At 40.7% G+C, this 22594-nt stretch overlaps 1 protein-coding gene across 3 annotated transcripts; it reads right to left on the reverse strand.

The window, feature by feature from the left end:
* Positions 1 to 5235: 5235 nt before the first annotated feature.
* LOC120669261 (protein EXPORTIN 1A-like) lies at positions 5236 to 22558 on the reverse strand. 3 transcript variants are annotated; one of them, XM_039949041.1, is made up of 32 exons: positions 22273 to 22558; positions 21141 to 21257; positions 20287 to 20379; positions 20120 to 20191; positions 19877 to 19984; positions 19703 to 19785; positions 18572 to 18710; positions 18429 to 18497; positions 18194 to 18271; positions 18047 to 18106; positions 17389 to 17433; positions 17046 to 17153; positions 16885 to 16965; positions 15451 to 15663; positions 15302 to 15361; positions 14389 to 14499; positions 10256 to 10353; positions 10057 to 10165; positions 9741 to 9806; positions 8782 to 8880; positions 8628 to 8708; positions 8441 to 8530; positions 7916 to 8001; positions 7635 to 7715; positions 7384 to 7566; positions 7147 to 7213; positions 6952 to 7062; positions 6717 to 6824; positions 6501 to 6638; positions 6293 to 6424; positions 6117 to 6221; positions 5236 to 5806 (listed from the first exon to the last, which is right to left on the reverse strand). In XM_039949041.1, the coding sequence occupies exons 1-32, from the start codon at positions 22369 to 22371 to the stop codon at positions 5684 to 5686; spliced, it is 3213 nt and encodes a 1070-aa protein (XP_039804975.1). In that variant the 5' UTR covers positions 22372 to 22558; the 3' UTR covers positions 5236 to 5683. The 3 variants fall into 3 exon arrangements, with proteins under 3 accessions (XP_039804975.1, XP_039804986.1, XP_039804981.1); XM_039949052.1 differs by lacking the exons at positions 19703 to 19785; positions 19877 to 19984; positions 20120 to 20191; ... (1 more) ...; positions 21141 to 21257; positions 22273 to 22558 and adding an exon at positions 19057 to 19289 and having other exon boundaries at positions 18572 to 18664; XM_039949047.1 differs by lacking the exons at positions 19703 to 19785; positions 19877 to 19984; positions 20120 to 20191; ... (1 more) ...; positions 21141 to 21257; positions 22273 to 22558 and adding an exon at positions 19057 to 19288.
* Positions 22559 to 22594: the final 36 nt, after the last annotated feature.

Consider the following 22594-nt stretch of genomic DNA (forward strand, 5'->3'; position numbering starts at 1 on the left):
ATGATCCACGACAGAGTGAAAAAAAAAGAACTCATCATCTGCTCTCTCACGTTCCACTGCCCTCTTCCTCCTCCTATTGCTATTTTATTTGTTTCCATTTCCAAACATCGAACAGGGTTCAAGATGCGAACAGAGGAATCTTTTGCCTCTGTTCGGTTGCTGCAGCATAGAAATCGACCTCTACTCTTATTTCTGTGTCCTTACTGTTCGCTTTTCACACGACACTGGAGCTGGCCTAAAGATCGCAATGGGATCGGAAGACATCAAAACATGATGGCACTCTGCGCTCCTATGAGCTAGTATGCATAATAATCTACCGAATTGGCCCCCATTAAAGGTACGTAAGTATAACTTATGATGTGTGTGAAACATAATAATTGATGAAAAATGCGAGCACCTATTCTCAGACGACTGTTTGAACCAAAATGAATTGCTTTCACTAGAAGAACCCTAAGCAGTGATCCAAACATATATATGTAGAATCTATGATAAAGTCAAATTCCCTCAAGTATTGAGACAACTCTTTTTTTTTTACCACCTATGCATCATATTCAGGTTCATCTTATTTAGTAGAATCCATTATTCGGATGTAAGCTTTAGAACGTGGAAATAGTTAATTCATAGGACTAAATTGTATTTTTTTTTAGATTCAGGAAAGTCCAGCCTCGATAGGACTAAATTGTATGACAAGCGTTGTTGCGTGAATACATGTTAGATCTTATTACTGCTTTGAATTATTCTTGCAACGGAGTGGTAGTAGGTATAGGAGGATTCTTAGATCAATATGATAATTATCAATACGACTAAATATGCAAGTTGCAACAACATATTAACTTTTTCCTTGTAATTGGAAAAGGAAAAAGGTTCCCTATCTTGAACCATATATCTATACTCCATTGAGAGATCCTCAAACTAGTAGGACAACAGAAAGTTTCAAAACTTTTCAGTGGGGAAGCAGCTACCCTTTTGTTTTATTTTCCCGTCAGCAACTTATGTTCTGTTTAGTTGGAAGAATCGATATGAATGTCTGCAGTGCACGTGGTAAAGGTGCCTGATGAACATGCACCACCACCACCACCACTGCAAGGAGGCCGAATAAATCAAGTTGTAAATAACAGATCTCAGGTTCAGAAATTAGTTGTTTATAGTGAGATGCAGCATGGATTCGTCATGTTAATTGTGCATTTAATTCCAAAAAAACTAAAATATGGTCTGTGTCCTCATTGAGTCACTCCCGGTTCCCTTGTCAGTGAACTTATCTGAACCAGCTTTGATTACTTTTAGAACCTTGACTTCAAAAAGGGGCGTACCCAGTGCCGTAGGCTTCCCGCACTGTGCGGGGTCTGGGGAAGGGTTGTTTTTAAGCCACAAGTCTTACCCACACAAATATGCAGAGGCTGGGGCTCGAACCCGGGACCTTCCGGTTACAGACGGTAGGCTCTACCGCTGCACCAGGCCCGCCCTTGTTTTAGAACCTTGACTTCATTAACTTCATTAACCAAAATTGCTCCGTTATTGCACATATTACTAGTGTAAGGAGTGGCAACTAATCTTTCTGGGTATCAACTTCGAGCATCCAAGATAGTACTCTCTCCGTCCGGTTGTTTTGACGTTTTAGGTAATTAACTTTTGTTATGTACATAGGTATACGCTATATCTAGAAAAGATGAAAATGGTCTATAATTTGGAACAGAGAAGCACTAAGAAGTTTTAACAATGTAAAATAAAAGACGATCGCCCTATGTGCTAAAAAGGACATCTTTTATGCTGTTGTCTTCAAAGATCGGAGAGCAGTGAACCCTATAAATTAATAATTAATTAGTTTATCCCAAACATCATATATTTTAAAAGGGCAAATTCTAATTGTTTTTCATAAAACAAAGATGATACAACTCTGTCAATTCAATATTTGTGTTTTTGTCTCTCTTTTTTTTTGAAAGATATATTTGTGTTCTTGTCAAAACCAACCTACGAAGAATCTACCTTTCCCTAACGTGCGCCACTGATCGATTGATCGATCAGAGACTTCATGGTCGTCGACAAGGGAAAAGCTCGTCAATGTAAACAAAGCAGGAAATTAAAAGCTCGTCTGCTACACGTAGGGCTTGGATTATAGTATCACCCTACTTGTTGATAGCAGTGGGAACACGCGCCACGCCACCACTGATGCTGCGGATTTTAATGGCTAATCCTTTCATGTGACAGCATGATGATGAGTGCTACATACAGGCCATAGCAATATAGTGGATTAGTGGTATCTGCCAAGTGTCCCAGGACATGTGCCTCGACCAAAGTAAGTTATTAACACGCATCCGTCTACTCCGATCCCTGTCCTGGCCTGCTGGTCGTGGACGACCAGGTGCTTAAACTAAGAGCAGTGACCCTTGACACAAGCTGATTAGGGAGTCCAGCGGCCAATAGCAGCTGCAAGGACCAGCTTGATCATGGCGCTAATTAATGGAAGGGGGACCAGGATGACTGATGGCCTCATCGTCACGTGAGCCACAGAGTCACGGAAGAACCTCTATAATTATTTATGGGTCGGTAGAGGTCTAACGGCAGACAGTATGATTGTTTGACCTTTTGATCTGGGGCGTTCTGTTGACTACTGTCACGCTCCAACCAATTGCATGCTCTCTCCGATCCCTTTAATTTGGTCACATGTCGTTGCTAGTAATTTGTGTAATACTCCTTACGTTTACAAAAGAGTGTTACTTCAGTTTCGCAGTCGGTACCTTCAGATATGGCCATCAATAATACCTATTTAAAAGTTTTAATTGATCCTTTGGAAATAGTAGATTCCTTTTCGAATAGTAGCTTCATAATATTCTAAGTTCCTTGTATCTTGTATACTCCTATTTTTACAAGACGCATTAGGATTTGGAATAATTCTTTAAAAACTAAATTATATGACCACCAATTTCTCTTGCAATAGTATGATCAATCGGTACAAATTAAAACAATCATGAACAGCAAAATATGTAGCAGTTCATTCAGTAACAATGGTCATGCTGACCAATACATTGCTATTATTTTCTAGCAGGCATTCAGCTCTGTCTATTTTGATTTTGGTGGTGTACAGTAGGTGCACTGGCATCCCCCCGAAACACAATCGCCAACAGCTCCAAAGCCAATGTCGTTCCGACAACTTTGAGAGCACGACGCAGGGGCGCATGGACCTGGGCGGGCGGGCAGAGTTTGGCAGTCTTGAGGTGTAAACGAGCCACCATGTCCATACTCGACCGCCTTTTCCGCCATCGCGATATCTAAGGAGAAGATTTCAAAAATGAAAGATGTAGAAAAGACCATAATATTTCGAATGTACAAAGTGAAATAGATTTGGAAGGACATGTACACAAAGAAAATTACAAATTTAAATACCTGAGTACTGCGCCACCAGAGCAACGACGATCAATAGTATGCAGGATGTCCTCATCCTAGCCAGGTTTGTTTGGGGATGGTTGTGATTTGTCATTTGTGAACTACTGCGCCACAAAATCGTGAAGCTGATTCTTCCTGGTTGAGTGCCCCACCTGCTGAGGCGGCTGCCATAGGTTTTATACTTGAAACATGACCCCCACCATTGATGGAAATTAAAACATTAATTGCGTATACTACAGCTGCAAATGGGTTTTATGGAGATTTTGTATTGTAACCCAGGGTGGATATGTGTACAGCTCAACGCTAGTTATTTAGGTTTAATATGGAGCTATATTTTCTGGTGGATTATTGCTCCTTCAATACTCCATTAATTTCAGTAAATGCTTTCCAAATTTTAAGCATCATCTCAGTCTTCCTTATGTGTATAATATACTAGTTGAAATAGTAATGTCAAATAAAATAAATACACTGCATATCTCCTAAATAAAAAGGACTTATTTATCTAAGAGTTAATCATGTGTTTTATGTTCACAAAATGTGGAGTTCGAAACCTTTGCAACATCTCTTTATGGAGTGCCCATTCTCAGTACAACTTTGGGGTATTTTGCGGCTACAAATCACTCCAAATATGCAGCCCTTCTTCATGGAAGTTAGTGTGTCCTCATCGCATGGAGCGTATGGACAACCAGAAATAGAGCAACTTTCAACCATCAGAAGCCAACAATACAAATCTCCAAAGATATATTTAGCATGAATTTGCCATGGTTATACATTTGACTAAAAGAAATTAATATCTCCCACAAGTAGTAGAATGGCTAGATCACCTTGCGTAACCTCCATTTTCTTGCTTTATGGGTTTTCCTCTCCCATCGCCTCAAAGAAAAATAAATATAAATAAAGAAACCGGTGCATATTTACGGGTTTTCCCCTCCCATCGCCTCCATTTTCTTGCTTTACGAGTTAGTAGTCTTAACTTTTGGTGCATATTTTTCATTCCAATTGCTACTCTACTCCTGTAGAAGTTTGATACTTAATATGTACTACTAGAGATCTACTCGACTTCGAACAAGCTGTCATCCTAAAATTCATGGAAATTAGTAATCAACTTAATTTGACTAAGTAGTTACCTTCTTTTCACATAATTTACTACTTCAGCTTCCACTAGAGTTGCTATCCAATACTGTACCAGCAAGTCAAAGAAACAAAAAGATAAACTACTGTTATTCTTCGGATGAATGTCTTCCTATATGAGCGGTTGAGCCCAGCCGTGCCATCTCGTCGATGGAACAAAAGGTTCCTTTCTCTCAAGCCAATCTGTTGTCCTAATCCCATTTTGTTCCTTTCTCTCAAGCCAATCTGTTGTCCTAATCCCTGTCGACGGGCAACGGAAAATCCCTCGTCTAGCAGCAACAGAACCGAGTAGCTGACTGGGTCTGCGAGCATGGACGGCGGCACAAGAGCACAGGTGTCATCATGGCCAAGAGGCCAAGCACAGTGCTGCTGCAAATGTATCATTTTCTGGAAGGGAGCGCTTGGGCTTAAGCTTAACTCGCTCAAACTTCTTCATCCGTCAAAGAGATAAAAAGAGCACGCTTTATATTGTTCATTCACAAGGTTCTGAATAAGTGATGCATGCAGAAAAACTAAGTAGGCTGAACATCAGCAAATCAGAAAAAGCTTTTCAATCAACGATTCCTGCAAACTGTGATAACAATTGCAGTCATGTTCCAGGTAAAAACGGTTGAACAACACCTAACTGATTATTATTCAAAAAATGATCAGCCAATTTACGTGTATAACAAAAAAAATCCAGGAAGCAACAATAGAGATCATTATATTTTGGCACCAAGAAAATGAAACAAGCAAGTGGTTCTCAGGGTAATACATTAATATAATGTAGCATGATTTCAACTCGACTACTGTGATCCAACAGTTGAAACTCATTCTATAAAAGAAATGAAAGTGGAGCAAGGTCTGGATATCATCATAATACAATACAAAGTGGTGAAGCAGCAGCACAAACACCACTCTCTGCTAAATACATCGAACGCAACTGCCACTGCTACCAAATCAGCCAATACAACCAAATACACCAATGGTAGTCTGAAACAGCTCAGACAACTAAATCTTCAAGCTATCTACTTAAGAAACATCTGAACCACCAGTGTAACTATGGAGAATGTTAAAGCTAAAGCCAGCACTTCTTTCATAGCCCTAGCAAAAGAATTGGGCCTTTGACGCAAGGGCTCCAGAAGTTTAATGTCAAAGCAACCATTAAGAGGCTAACTCAGATGCACATGCACTACGAATCCGCCATCTCATCCTGCAATTCATTTGGGGCGACAAGTCCGGGAATGGAAAGCATACGTTGGCGTTCCTTTTCCATCTGTAAAGCAGCCTCCTCAGCATATAGATCTTTGTTATCCTGGCACCACATAACAACCAGAAGAAAATCAGAAGAGGGATTACAATTTTACACTGAACACACTCAAATAATGTATCAGACATCATTAAAACTATGTTATACAAGGATCTTCTGCAATTGAAGTCCCTTCTGATATGTTGTGGCCTGATTGATGTAGACTAGGGTGTTTTTTTTTTCTTTTTTGCTCACTAACTAGAGGTGAGAGGCTATCCACTTAACAATTTCATAATACGGTCAAATATCTTCATCCCAGCAAGGCCAAAATGAAATAAATTTATTCCAGATGATATAGGCAATTTTGTGACATTACCAGAGCAGAAAACTCCTTCGATTGAACAAGAAAATCTCTTATATGGTTCTTGAAGTTTGGAAGGTCAGCTTTTGAACTAAAAAGTCCATCAACGAACTTAGCTACCTGCAGGAAATATGGATTTCAAACTCCTGCTGATTGAATTAAGAATGCATGTACACGAGAGATAAAAATACCTCTACAGGCGTCATGTTAGGAAATGATGAGCTGAGAAGTTTGATAGTGTAGTCACGGACAAACATTGCATTATTTGTGTATTGAGAAGGAACCATTGTGGCATCCCAGAGAGGCTCCGCTAGACCATCAACCTAATATGCCAGCAAAGATAGTAACCTAAAACGCACAATCATCAAAGAATAGGAAAGTGTATAAATGTATACATACCACATAGAACAAATGTTGTAGGACAGAAATGTGAAGCTTGAAACCAGGTTTGTGGAATGTATCTGTGAGCACCGCAAATATCTCTTGCTCAATATTTAAGAAGTATGTCTTGTAGAACTGATTTTGGAACCCCGAACCCTGCTAGGAAATGGCATTACTCAGATTAGCTTCAGTGTAATGACAAAGTGTTAATCAAGGATAGAACAAAAGTTGCACCTCAAAGTTCTTTAAAATTTCCAATAACAGGCATAGGCCAGTCTCAGCAATATTTCTCTCTGTATGTCGAAATGCCCAACTTATGGAATCCATTACAAGCTTCAGTTGCTGAAACAGACAAATGAATAATCAAGGAAATAGTCAACAAGTAATCTGCAAACACAATAAGAATATGTGCTGATGCTATTGTAATTTACAGAACTTCTGAAAAAGGAAATATCAAGTTCCTACTTACCTGACTTGAGAGATGAATAAAAGCTTGGAAACAATGTGTACCAATAGCACGAAGTAAGGAGAAGAATTTAAGACGATGTTCAGGATAGTCTTCAAAGTTTTTGGTGATCATCTGATATGGAAAAGAAATATATCTTGTTATCAATCAGAATTATCATTTATCAGTAAATGAAACATGTTAGTATTGACTATATACCTCAAGAGTACACTGGAAGACAGCCTCAAAGATGTGCGGTACTTCCTCGAGCATCTCACCTTTGTACCTACATAGAAAAGGAAGTATTTACTTAATAACAAGAAGCCTTTAGTCCCGAGCTAAGGATAGGGTAGAACCAATGACAATTTTTTCAAATAAAAATCCAGCAGAAAATAAATCTAAAGTTAACGAACAAATCACAAACCAAAATGGATGAACAGAGAACAATAGGCTTACTTGTTTATAATTGTCGCAAATAAGGACAAAACTTCAGATTCTCTTGCATCAGGTACATTTCTAGCATAATCACCTAGAACAGGATCCATCATTGGAGGAACAAACTGTTTCCCTAGGTGTGGTAAGTCTTCAGCCTTGTCCAGAAAAGTCTCGATCAATTTTAATGTCTCCCTCTTTACCGATCTATTTATTACAAATTATTTAGCAAAAATTACACAAAATGAAGAGATGCAGAGATTAATCATGCACACCTCAGAAGTTTTACAAATGATGTCTTCGAAGCAAAAGGTCCTCCTTCACAAATAGTGTTCGACACCAGCTCGCTGTACATTCTGATGTACAGGCAAAGATATTAGTAGCTGAGACATTATCTCTATAGTTCATTACCAGGTGATAGACATGACATGAAGAAAGCAAAACTACCAGAGAAACCAAATTTAGGAAGAGAGCTCTGGAATAAGCATACATGGACCAATTTCAATTTAAGAAAATAAAGGCATAACAATAAATTTGGAAACTGCAAGTAAAATACCTATACACTGTCAGCATGTCCAGGAAGATTACTGAAATTTGTGGGAAAAAATATGGTCCAAGTGAGCATGCAACACTTGTGTTTGTCTGCAAGCACCAAAAACCATATCCGATAAGAACAAGAGAAAAAAAAGGTGAAATAGAGCACTGCTAAACAGAAAGTTGCCTGAGCAAATTTAAATGGACAGAATGTGCTTCTAATAAAGTGGTCAACACAATTATCTAAAATATAATATATGAAGGAAGTATTACAAGATTGGAGAAAATGAAGGAAGCCAATAGGGTGAGTAGCAATATGGCACTAAAGTATGCTTCTGATAAAATGATTTATGGAAGGATATTCTAAGACTGAAGCAAAAATAATTACAAATTGAGCATGAAGCTTAATGGGAACTGTCTCAGTATCAGGCGCCAGGCATTAGGTGGCAACAGGATGACACTGATTACAACATTAGATAAGCAATAGAAACTTAAGAGTAAAAATAGTCTCTTAGGACTTAGAATCTTCAGAAGTCAATTTTATTACCTGTAAGATGTTTAGAACAGATCTGATAACATCTTGGTTTTTCAGTATATCAGAGCTTCGGCCTGCCTCCGCAATTATTTCAGCCCATTTCTGCAAAGATTAGAATAAAACAATGTTACAACCTACAACTAGAATACTAGGCAAGAATCGTAGCAAAATTAGACGGCAAAAGATAAAATTGTGGAACCTGATTGGGAAGGCTCATCAATCTGTTGAGATACTCCTCCCTCTTTGTATTGACAGATTCAGCCTGAATCATCTGACCAACCTGAAACAATAACAAAAATATAAGATATATCCTTCGTTAACCCACAGCAAAACTGTTAACTTTAACAGCATACCGATTCATAGAATGTGTGGATCTGATGAGACTCAAGATCCGCTATTGTGGTAGGAAGGTTGGACAGCAGCACAGAAACAAATGGTTCGTTTTCACCCACCTATACAACCATGAGTAAATGTGAAATTAGATGTTAACAGCCGCACATTACCAAGAAATAAACATCAGAACATGCTCATGCATTCCATACTTCAAGAGAGTTGTTAGTTGGGTTGTTGGCTGGTTTTGTTAGGCTCGGCAGTATATAAGCCATAGCAGATTAGGAGATGGGTATGCAAAGATTGAGCTAAGAGCCTAAGAGTCCTTTCTCAAGGAGGCGGGAACTCGCTCAACCTTGTTATCTCTAATTCTCCATTAAATAAAGCCTGAGTTCCCTGCCCCAACAGTGTTGGTGCGAGTGGCTGGGTGTGTGCGTGTGGTGGGTATGCTTTGTAGGGGCTCATGCCTCCCTTCTTTTCACCATCTTAATATAAAGATAAGCAGCTCTCCTGCGTGTTCGAGAGAAAAAAACCTGTGCTTCAAAATGGGTATGCATGATCTGAAGATGTACATGTTATGAATTTTTCAATGAATTTGGACAATAGGGGACATTTAGGGGGACTTGGGCCCTAATGATGAGATTAATGTGCAAGGAATTCATGACATTAGTAAGAGGCACATCACAAAAGCAGGACAACATTATTTACTGTACTACAACGACAAGCTACGTATCTACTGAATGGTCAAAAGTTCGTAATGTCCACTCATTAGCTGACAACTTCACCTTTTTAATGGTTCCTGGCCCTTTAAAAGGTCACAGGTCATTCTAATTTTTTCAATGTCAGGATGGTATAAAGTATATATTGAGTTTAATTGCAACCACTTCAAGTTATGAAGCTTTTTCCAAAATAACCTGACTTGAATAGGCATGATTTTAAGAGAGCTATATAAAGCTAGACTATTCAACAATAACAAACTTACCTGAAGTGTCACAAACTTGCGCTTGCACTTCTGAACTATTTTCAGGAAAGTGTCACATGCCATATCCTGCAAGCAAAACATGCTTTAGGTTCTATATTGATACAACAGTGCCAGATATATGGCAGAATAGTAACATAAACTAACAAACATCCTTGCTACCAGATACACAGCAGTGACTAAAGATTAGCTGACCTACTCGCTAAAACTAGGGGAGGTAATCATCGTGAATATAACATTAACACAAAAAGCTGCAGAACCAACTGAATAGCAGATAAATGCATTTTTCTCTAACAAATAAACAAACAGAAATTCTAACCTGAACTCCAGGATGCATCTCATGCATGAACTCAAATAATTTGTTGACCACTGTTTTTAAAAACTTCCAGTGTGCCCTTAAAAACCTTGGGTATTGTCCCACAACATACCTATTCATGAAAGGAAGAATAGCAGCATACTGATAATTCTGAATCCCAATGAATAAAGGCATGACAAAATAAAATGAAAGCAATACTTACATAATATTACTAGCAATCACAGCTTTGTTATCTTTCCCTTTTGTAATCTCACAAAGGTTTAACAAATCACGAATAACCAAAACCAAAAACCTGTTTTCCTGTAGAAGATTCAACAGAGAGATATTCAGAGATTTTGTACATGAGCTGACCCTAAAATTACATTACAGTATGAACAACATTATATTATAGATGTGAGAAAGTGGCAGATCCAAGAAGCTAGAAACATTGGTGTACAACAATGCGTTGACTTTCCAAGGTGGTAGACCTCAAATCAGGGTCTGATTAATTGCACAAGGGAACAAGAGAAGATTACATAGTTGTCAGTTGGAACAAAACTTAAGTGTTTTCTGGCTGTTGATGCAAACTTGGTCAATCCAACATGTTAAAGACTCAGTTATTTTAAAGAACAGTCTATGTTGCTTTAAACGGATCTAGTCTATAAAAGTGTGATAGATTCGAGGAATTAGTAACTCCGCCTATGCTGACTGGAAGACTCTCTCTCCTGAGTCGTCTCAGCATAGCCGGTCCCAAGCCTGGATAAAGGAGGAGGGTTGCGTTAGGTTTTGGCAAACCAGCATAAAAATAGCCACTCTAATGGATTTGAAACCCACAAGAAACTCGTTGGGGCGTAACCCTCTTAGCGACGCGCTACATCGGAACCCGGGTGTGGTGATAAATGGGCAAGGGCCGGGTCGCCATCCCCCCAGGGCGCGTCGTATCATGACCTGGGTACGATGATAAGTGAGCAAGGGTCGGGTTGTCACCTGAATGACGCGCTACATCTACGCCCGGGTGTAGTGAAAAATGAGCAAGGGTCTTCGCACTTTCCTCGACGGGTGCGAAGGGTAAGGAAGCTAGCCGAGCCAATTAGAATTCGTATAGGTAGCTGGAACGTAGGGTCCCTAACGGGTAAGTTGCGAGAGCTAGTTGATGTAGCAATTAGGAGGCGTGTAAATATTCTATGCGTTCAGGAGACTAAATGGAAGGGCCAGAAGGCGAAAGAGGTTGAGGATACTGGCTTCAAGCTTTGGTACACGGGAGCAACTCCGGGTAGGAATGGTGTAGGCATCTTGATTGATAGGAGCCTTAAGGATGGAGTCGTAGAGGTTAGAAGGCAAGGCGACCGGATTATCCTAATCCAGTTGGTAGTTGGAGATTCGGTTTTGAATGTGATCAGTGCCTATGCCCCTCAGATAGGCCTTAGTGAGAGCACCAAGATGCAGTTCTGGGAAGATCTAGATAACATGGTTATTACCGTGCCTACCAGCGAGAAACTCTTCATAGGAGGAGATCTCAACGGCCATGTGGGTGCGACTAATGTAGGGTTCGAGCGAGTGCACGGGGGTTTTGGGTACGGTAGCAGGAGTCAAGAGGGGGAGGATGTGTTGAACTTCGCGTTAGCCTACGACTTGTTGATAGTGAATACCGTGTTTAAGAAGAGGGAATCCCATCTTGTGACGTTTCGTAGTGGACAACACTCGAGCCAGATTGACTTTATCCTTGCTAGAAGGGAGGATAGACGTGATTGCTTAGATTGCGAGAACACAAGCTTGTGGTGGCGGACTTTCGTCTTCGGGTACGCGTCCACCGGGACAAACGTGCCAAGATTGCGAGAACAAAGTGGTGGAAGCTTAGAGGGGAAGCGACACAAGCGTTTAAGGAAACGATGCTAGGTGAGGGGCCTTGGGAAGAAGGAGAAGACGCAGATGACATGTGGCTAAAGATGACAACATGTGTTCGGAAGGTGGACTCAGAGGTGTTTGGCGTGAGTAGGGAAGACAAACAGGAGGAGAAAGACACCTGGTGGTGGAATGACGAGGTGCAAAGGGCTATTAAGGAGAAGAAGGAGTGTTTCAAGTGCCTCCACCTTGACAAAAGTGCAGCCAACATCGAGAGCTATAAATTAGCGAAGAGGGTTGCAAAGCGAGCTGTGAATGTAGCAAAGGGTAAGGCGTATGATGATCTGTATCAGTGGCTAGGCACGAAAGAAGGGGAGAAGGACATTTATAGGATGGCTAGGATCCGCGAGCGGAAGACAAAGGACATCAACCAAATCAAATGCATTAAGGATGGGACAGATCGACTGCTAGTGAAGGATGAGGAGATCATGGATAGATGGAGAGAGTACTTCGACAAGTTGTTTAATGGGGAGAGTGAGGGCCCTACCCTTGAGTTAGATGACTCTTTTAACGATACCAACAGACGTTTTGTGAGGAGAATTCAGGAGGTAGAGATCGGGGAGGCTTTGAAGAGGATGAAGGGAGGTAAATCAATGGGCCCTGATGGTATCCCCATTGAGGTGTGGAGATGCCTAGGAGATAGAGCAATAGTATGGTTAACTAAGCTTTTTAATCTCTTTTTTCGGTCAAACAAGATGCCGGAAGAATGGAGGAGAAGTATATTAGTACCTATCTTCAAAAACAAGGGTGATGTTCAAAGTTGTACTAACTACCGTGGGATTAAGCTGATGAGCCATACGATAAAGCTTTGGGAGAGGGTTATCGAGCATCGCCTAAGAAGATTGACAAGTGTGACCCAAAACCAATTTGGGTTTATGCCTGGAAGGTCAACCATGGAGGCGATTTTCTTAATACGACAATTGATGGAAAGATATAGGGAACAGAAGAAGGACTTGCACATGGTCTTCATTGACCTTGAGAAGGCATATGACAAAGTACCGAGAAATGTCATGTGGTGGGCCTTGAAGAAGCACAAAGTCCCAACTAAGTACATTACCCTCATTAAGAATATGTACAAGGATGCGACGACGTTTGTCCGGACATGTGATGGCAACACCACTGACTTTCCTATTAACATAGGCCTACACCAGGGGTCAGCATTGAGCCCTTATTTATTTGCTTTAGTGATGGATGAGGTCACAAGGGATATACAAGGTGAGATCCCTTAGTGTATGCTCTTTGCTGATGATGTGGTGCTAGTTGACGAGAGTAGGGCAGGGGTTAATAGGAAGTTAGAGCTGTGGAGACGCACGTTAGAGTCGAAAGGGTTCAGACTTAGTAGGACCAAGACCAAGTACATGATGTGCGATTTCAGCGCGACTAGGCATGAGGGGGGAGACGTTAGTCTAGATGGACAAGTGGTGGTCCAGAAGGATACTTTTCGGTATTTAGGATCGGTGCTACAAAAGGATGGCGACATTGATGAAGATGTTAGGCATAGAATTTCAGCTGGCTGGTTGAAATGGCGGCAAGCTTCTGGCATCCTTTGTGACAAGAGGGTGCCACAAAAGCTAAAAGGCAAATTCTATAGGACAGCAATTCGTCCGGCGATGCTATACGGTGCTGAATGTTGGCCTACAAAAAAGCGACATGTCCAGCAACTGAGTGTAGCAGAGATGCGGATGTTGCGGTGGTTTTGCGGGCACACAAGGAGGGATAGAGTCCGGAACGAAGTTATTCGGGATAGAGTCGGAGTGGCACCAATTGAGGAGAAACTTACCCAGCATCGGCTGATATGGTTTGGACATGTCCAACGAAGGCCTCCTGAGGCGCCGGTGCGTAATGGGGTTCTTGAGCGGGTCGATAATGTAAAGAGGGGTAGAGGTAGACCTAAACTGACGTGAGATGAGTCGGTTAAGAGAGACCTTAAGGATTGGAATCTCTAAAGAGATAGCTTTGGATAGGAGCGCTTGGAGACTAGCTATCAATGTGCCTGAACCTTGAACTTATTTCTTTCGGATTTCATCTCTAGCCTACCCCAACTTGTTTGGGAAAAAAGGCTATGCTGTTGTTGTTGTTGTAGATTCGAGGAATTAGTACTAGACCCCTACAGTCAAGTTATCCCACCACTTGTTTGACTAGACGAGTGGGAATATGGATGAGTAGATGTATGAGCACGGATGACATACTATACCAATACAAAAATGAGTTACAAGGTCATGCTACAAAAATCATGCATATCCTCAATGCCTCAGGATGGACCAACCGATTCTTATATATGTAGAGGAGAGCTCAATGTGCAAGTAAGGTAGAGAGATTGGGAACTTAGCTGCAACCTAACAATTGAGCTCATTGTGTTTGGGGTTTCTAAAGTACTGTATTTGGGTCATTGGGTGTTACTGAGGAAGAAACAGCAATGGAAAGGTCTACAAATGATGAGTACAGTCAACGAACCTGTTCCTCCACCATAGAACCGGAAATAGATCCAATAGCCCAACATAGAGTATTTAAGTTATTCCAGCTCCAGTCTTCTCCATTCAGTTGCTTACTCAATTTCTTCAACATCTGTAGTCAAACAAATGAAGAATTATATCAATTTAAAAAAACATTTTGAAATCTATCAAAACTTTCTTAATGTTCTAAGAAGATAAGAATGGCTTCTACATCACCAAATAATAACTATCATCTCTACAGCCTTTTTCTGTCTCCAATGTCCCAATCGGAAAGCAGGATGAAAAACACCAGAGTAGAAAATAAAAGGCACCGGAATAGGATATAAATCTAGGTGAAAACAATGAAAAGTTGAAGGGGATAGTGTCTGAAGTGAAAGGGCACAGGATACACTGTTGCAATCATATGCAAGCAAGAGAGAAAATTAGGTCAAAATTGTTTTTTAGGTTCCTCTGTAACTCTGAAATCAAAGGAAAAGCAATATATCCTATGAATTTGTTTGATTGTTCCAATGTTCAAAACGCCCAAAAAGTGCTCATAGATTTGCCTGTCCATTTTTTCCGAGAATCATTTGTTCCAAACAGGTTCCAATTGTTTCTCTTGTTTGTGTCATTTTACCCTATACCTAAGTACCTAACCCAATATCAATATCAAATGGAAACAGCATAGTCAGGGGCGAAGCCACATTCACTTTCCCTGGTGCACATGCACCTTGGTGAAAAAATAAATTCCTAGTAGTTGACTCAATTTTTACCATGTAAATTATATCAATTTTGTTCTATGCAATAGAGAGTGCACCAGGATCATTTCAATCCTAGCTCCGCCCCTGAGCATAGTGAGCAGAGTTTATAAGCATCCTGAAAAGGTTGAATTAGGATTCACGGAATCAAAAGATCAACCCTTTGGTAAGACATACCTGCTGCTCTGTATCTACATGATCAAGATGTGACAAGTATATCAGTGTTTCCCTCATGATCTAGAATAAAACAGCAGATGACAATAATAGGAAGTTAATAAAAGGTCCCTATGATATCCTGCATGAACTGCCATTATACTTTTACTAACCTTATATTGAACAAGAACATCATTATCTTTCAATGTTTCTCGTACAATATTCCCGTTCTCATCTTCAACAATCAAAACCTCCTCTGGCTTCGCCATCCGACAGATCATTAATGTTCGTAACTTTGAAAGTGGACCTGAATAAAGTTTCCTCCTCTGTCGAACAGCTATCAGAGTACCAAAATCACTTCCAGGAATCCCATGAGCTTGACATTTCTTCAAGTGGTAAACGATTATTAGTAATGAAGTAAACAGAATTTAATGACAAGAATGAACAGTAACACACCAACCATGCAAAGAGGCTAGTTGTATCAAAGCAATTTATTAGAAAAAATGGATAACATATCATTTACAAAAGATCAGACCTGATCATAATCAAAAGTTTCAGAACCTCTGGAATATTTCTATAATAGCATCAAGACTGGCGAACTAATTCACCAGTTTAAACAATTTTAACAGTAGTTAGGCATGTACATGACACGGAAAGGTAAAGTTAGTGATGCAATTGATGGACAGGCACAGGAAGCTCTAATCATCCTAGGGGCCTGGTCAATCTGGAGGCATCGTAACAGATGTGTTTTAGATGGTACTGTTCCAAGAGTCCTAGTGCCTTGTTGCTGGCCAGTGAGGAACTACAGTGGTGGGGTGTGGCCAGGGCTCGGGGTCTTTCCTTCCTGACTGTCCGTGTGCCAAGAGGTGGTTAATGCTTAGGTCGAGTTCATTTTCTCAAATAAATCAGGGGTGTGAATGTAATTTAAGAAACCATTGGCGTGTAACTTGTGCTGGGTGTGTTTGTAAGAGTTTCTACCCATTTGTCTTCTTATACAAAGATACACATCTCTATTGCGCGCGGGGGCAACAATATACCACTTTACATTAACAATTACTTCGCTCATTTCACTGCGTAACTATTTTCTCAGGAGTACACATTCCATAATGTATGGAATCAGGTGTTTTTTATTGCATTTTCCCTCATTTGACCCTGACTTTTAACTGAACAAATTTAGTTACGCGACACTTCATTTGACAAGGATAGACATGTTATTTCTGTTCCAGTTTTGTACCTAAATTGTTTCTACATGGTAGGATTATTCTGAAAAAGGAGGTTTTAATGGGCAAAATGTCAAATTAGCAATGACATACATATCAATGATGGCCCCAAACTAAATGTTTATATAGCAGCGCAGTGTTAGTGTCGTGTATGTGTATGTGCCACATCTTCGAAATGTCAAAACATTAATAGCTAGCATAAAAGTTACAATGAGAGGAAAATGAAAGTATGAAACACAATGCATTAACAGCTTGGGAAATTTCAAATTTATCTAGTTCTGACATCTCTCACTAGGTGCTATTAAAATTTTAAAAAAAATGATCAAATCATATTATCAGGATCTAATCACACCGGAAAGCAAGAAGCAGGATTAAAATTAGAAGAACCTGAAGTCCCATCAATCGCTCCACTTGGTTGTAAGTTTCAAATAGTTCTAAAACAAACAGATTCCAATAGTCCAAGCAGACCTGTTTAACAAACAACCAACATCATGAGATGACCTTTAGACAATACTTTATACATCCCAGAATTTGGCCAAGCTTCATACCTTAAACATCTCTGTGTCTTCAACAAATGAAATTTCAATTAGGTAGTCAAGGCCCAGAAGCAATGCAGCTCTATTTTCAGGAGTTGATTCCAGTATACGAATGTGATTCTACATTTATCACAATGAAAGAAAAGTAATATAATTGAGACTGGAATGGCTTATAGTACAATAAGAAACAACAATTTTTATTTTCCTTGGTTATAAATTAAGCATGAAACTAGCCTGCATTCTACAGTTGAATAAGAGTATATGGGCTAACCAGAGCGACAGAGCGTTTGAATGAATTTTAGCAATAAAAGGTATATTACCAGACAGCTTTGATTCACAATACAGTGATCATTACCTTGAAGAAGGATGTCAAAAAAAGCGCAAGATTCTGGATAAATGCCTGCTCAGAGAAACAAGTATGTATTAGTGCATTATGTGGGAGTAACATGTTCATTATGCAGAACTGGACTCCACAATCGTAGGCCTATTAGAATTCCATAATAACAAAATAGGTTAGCATTACTTACAAATAATCCATTAGATTATGATAATTAATAGCTATAGTTGTAATCATGTTACTAGGCACCTATAATTTCCCAATACCAGAAAGGTTGGTATGATAATCTCATTATCAAAAGGAAACGCATTCACTATCAAATTTTAATTCTAACAAAATTATGAAATCCGATTTCTTTATTGAAATGTCCATCTTTGAGATATCAACATCAAATTTCAATTCTGAAATTCGAGATTACTTATATTACACATGTATGTTGAACATTTTGAATTTTCATTGGTCCAATCTGAGCTCAAGCTTCTAAACTCTAAAATCTCCTATTTAAAATCGGAAGTTTGCAATTTCCAGAAGTGAGCTGGGACAACTGAAAATTGGATAAGATGTTGTATGGTTGAGAATAATTAGATGAACACTCCAACTAGATATGGTAAGTATAGTAGTTTCTAAGAGGAGACAAGAAAAAAATAACTGCTTCTTTAATTTGGATAAAGTATACCTGTTCTTCATTAGAAACATTACCATATCCATCTGAAATTGTTCCAGAAGGAAGCATTGCCTGCTCATCCAGAAAAACAAGGAGTGAAAAAAACCACCAAACAAGCTAGACGAAAGTGAATATAGTTTTTGACATTATGTAGTATACCTGCAACTGCAACATAAAAACTGTGTACATCTGAACATACTGTGTGTTGTAGAAATCACCAAAGTGAAGAGCAGCAACCTGAAATAACTTAAAACATCAGTAACAGACACCACCTGAATCCTGATTCAATTCTCAGAGGTAAAGCTCAATTATCGAATCCAAATAAACTGTGCAAACTAGTTGCTATACTGGAATAACGTGTTAGAGATGGCAAGAAAATGGCATCTTTGTTTACCTCTGATAGGCATTGAAGTGTAAGATTCCGGTAAGCAGCAATGGGGAAAAACTTCAAGAGTGTCTCCAGCTAAAAAGAAGGATTAGTTGGAGCAGACACAACTTTACATAAGAGCATTCAAATTATAAGAATAGACTACAAACCAGAGGTGACTCAAATATGAAGCCAATGGGGATCCATGACAAGAAAGCATGAAGTGTGGCCAATGTAGCACAAACAAGTTCAGGTTGTTGTGACTGAGATAGAACATTTAAGCAAAGCTCATGAATAAGACGAAATTCACTGTTGAAAAATATAGGTCATTGTATTAGTGCTCACAGATAAACATTTTACAAATAAAAAATTGTATTCAAACTTACAGACAAACTATTTTTACATACAAATAGGAGTTATATCCTGTGTTACATGGACACGGGTGCGGGTGTCGGAATCCGACTCGGGTGCGGGTGTCCGATTCGGCAAATCCTAAAAAAACAGGATTTGGGGATTCGTCTGGGATTCGTCTAATATCTTTTTTATTTTTAAATTTTACAAATAAATATACAGAGGACTGGACTGAAAGTTAGACAAAAGGCCCAAAAGGCCCAGCCCACCATCCCATCCCACCTTTATCTACACCGTCCCTCACCTTATCCACCACATCCATCCACCTTATCCACTGCTTCATCGCTTCCATCGCCACCGTCTGCCTCCTCCCTCCGTCTCCACCGCAGCCCGCCTCCTCCCATCCATCTCTGCAGCCGCTAGCTTCCTCCTTGCTGCCGTCTCCACCGCCGCGGATGGCCAGCGAGGCGGTGACGGCAGCTCGGTTCGGGGGGCGGCCCGGCGGCAAGCGGGCGTACGGCGGGCGGCTGTATCGGCCTGCCCGGGCGCTGCCACGGGCAGGCGGCGGCCGGCGGGCGGGCAGGCGGTGGCTGCGGCTCGGTGGGCTCCGGGCAAACGGCGAGCGCAGCTGCAGAGCGCCCGGCGGACGACGGGTGGACGGCGGACGGGCGGACGACGGGTGGACGGCGGACGGGCGGACGACGAGCGCAGCTGCCCAGACACGGTTGCGGCGTGTCTGATACGAGTCGCACCGCGTCCGATGCGTATCGACACGCCGATACGCGTCGACGTGCCAAAAAAATTTCGGACTCGCGTGTCCAGGTAACACAGGTTATATCACAATCCACACAGGCAAAAGAAATATGCCATCAAAACAATATACAATGAATGAAACGAATGAGCAATCTTGCAGAAGCTAAAAGTTAGCAAAAGGAGATAGAAATCTATACCTATTTAGTGAACTCTTTAACTCTTTAATCTTTTGTTGTGTCATTTCACCTCTTGAGAAATCAAAAATCTCTTCACTTAGGAGCTGCATATTAGTTGTCAAGTGAGACAACCAATTCAAATATGGTAAAACAAATAGGTGACAGACAGTCAGACATACTAAGCGGGTAACTTGCCTTCAGTATTGCCATACAATTCTCGCATATTGTTGGATTACTTGTTGCTGCTGCAATAAGGTCAGGAATGAAGGTAGTCCACCTTGCAGGCCACTCGCGCTTTAAAACCTGTTATAGCGCAAACATGCAATATAAGAAACATATATCTAGAGTGCCATGAAACCACGAGTTCTTGCAAACAAATCTGCAGACTTTGACAAAAGAAAAAGGTGCTTCAGAATAGAATCAAACAGTTTAGCCTACCTGCACCAGGTTAATGTTCAGCTTATTTACATAAAGCTTCTCTTGTCGAAAGGAAACCTCATTTCCTGATAGCTGTTGGAAAGTGAAAACAGAAAAAGAAAATGAAGTCAGATAGAATCAGCTTTGCAAACCACAAAAGATCATCAGGTTGACATGTTGATCATTACCTGAACAATGACATCAGATATATAATTCTTTATGCCATCACGCTGTTCAACTGGCAAAACATTCCATTTATATTTGATAACATTTTCAAGTACCTAAAAATATAGTATTAGGATCAAACATAAATTAAAGTTCAGCAAGGTAACTAACAACTTTATTGAATTAGGGTTTTTCCTAATAAAATAAAGAATATCCCTATTGAACATAAGTCACAATGACAGATATTATATATAATCAAGGGCACATCAGCTTGTTCTTCCGTTTTTCGTCTTTCATATGAAGACTAATTTAAGCGCACTCTACTATGCTGTCTCTTCATAGGTCAGGATAAGTATTGCAGTAGAGTAGGCATGCAATCTCACAAAAGAGAAATAGCATAGCATAAAACATAAGTCTGGACACTGTCTACCACAGCCCAGCAGTGTGATTATGCATAAGTTTTATATGATAGTAGCAATTCCCAATGACAAATTTGAGCATGAACTCCTAATAGACACATCAAAATACAATATAAGTCAAGGTGTCTAAGAAACTTTCACAAACAACCCTGACCGATTGCACTGTATTTGGTCTGAGTCCGAGGAATGGACCATCTAATCCTAGCTCTGAAGTCTGAACTAACCAACTAGTTTGGTTTCAGAAATGGGATGCGCTGGTCCATCACCGCATCATCCAGTATGTCCAGTTAGAATGGTGTTATCCACTAAAATAATGGGGTGATCCCGTCATGGAACATCCCATGAAATACAAAGCACCCCATAAGTAAGCAGTATTTCCAAGGATGAGTCTCTGTTCAGTTTCAAATTATTTAATGTTTACAATGTCTCGTACAAAAACATCTCAAATCAAAACTTACTTGGAGAGCAAAGAACTTGGTATTCAAATTTTGAGAGTTCTGCAGAATGTGAACCACTTGTAGCCACATATCTGGATTATTTTGCAGCTCCCGCAAGATCTGATCTGCAGCATGCCTCTGAAACACAGCAGCAGATATAAAAATGACCAAGGTGACCACACACAGGAAAATAATAGAAGCTTGTCGAATACTTGGCCATAGAATTAATTGTTATAATGCCAAAAGATATATTCCTGCAGTTTGTCTTTTATTGCTTTTGCCAGTTAGAAAGCATGCATATAAACAGTTTTATCTAACAGCACTATTAGACTCAGCTGTCAATAATGCAAGCAACATGCAGTAAGCCAGTAACTGCGTAGGAAAAAAGAAATGATGTTGGAAGAACACAATAAATTGCTAGAAATTACTTAAAATAGCTACTGCTGGTAGGTAAGTAAAAATCAATTTAGATTTAGCTGATGATGCAGGCGTCATACACTTTCCACTGTACTAATATAGACTGACAATTGGTGATCCAGCAGTCTGCACTCTGCACCACTATAGAACTACAGCTTAATTATATGCTTCTGATTCATTGAAAGAACAAATTGCGCTAGAATGTGGTATTGGGCAATATTTTGAGAATATTTGCTTCATCATGTCAGCTGTCGTATATGGAACACTCGTTATTCAGTTCACAGTTCAATACTAGAATACAAATGTTGTTCCGTACCATTGTTGATGGTCCAAATTTTACAATTATGCAATTGAAGTGTTAAACATGTATAAGTTGCATAAAATCCAATACTGGATTCAGAAGCACTTTGCAGACTTCAATGCAACCAAGCAAGGTAATCATCATATCAGAACCACACTCAAATGACAAACGTATCTACCCGATCAACGCAGATGCGTCGACTCACGGAAGCGGCCAGGCCCCTTACGCTGAGACGCGATCACCACCGAAACACGGGCCAAAAAAAAACGTCCCTACCCCAGCGAGCCATTCACCATTCACCGCCAAAACCCTAGACCGCCCGCCCCCATCGATCGGCCGCCGAAGGCCGGACACCCCCCCAAACTCCCAAACAAACTCCCCGGTAACCCCGTGACGACCGCAGCATCCAACGGGTTCAGGGGGGGGCGCCGTTACCTCATCACTGGAGCCTGTGCCGTAGAACGCCGCGACGGTGGCGTCGAGCAGCGGCACGTCGATGGGCCGGCTCAGATCCCGCAGCTTCTCCGCCGCCATGGCGCCCGCGGCGGTGAGCTCGGGGCGAGAAGCTCGGCGGCGTACTCGTCGCGAGGCCCGAGAAGGTCGGAGGAGGTCCCGAGGCGGCGGAGCGGCGGGGCGATGCGGTCCAGGAGGGGATTCCGGGTGGGGGTGCGGACGGATTCGAGGAAGGGATTTTGAATTTGTTTCGCCGCAGCCGCGGGGTTTAAGCGGAGAGCGGGGGAGAGGAGGCAAAGCCTTT

The sequence above is a fragment of the Panicum virgatum genome, chromosome 2K (genome assembly GCF_016808335.1).
Source record: "Panicum virgatum strain AP13 chromosome 2K, P.virgatum_v5, whole genome shotgun sequence".
NCBI lineage: Eukaryota > Viridiplantae > Streptophyta > Magnoliopsida > Poales > Poaceae > Panicum > Panicum virgatum.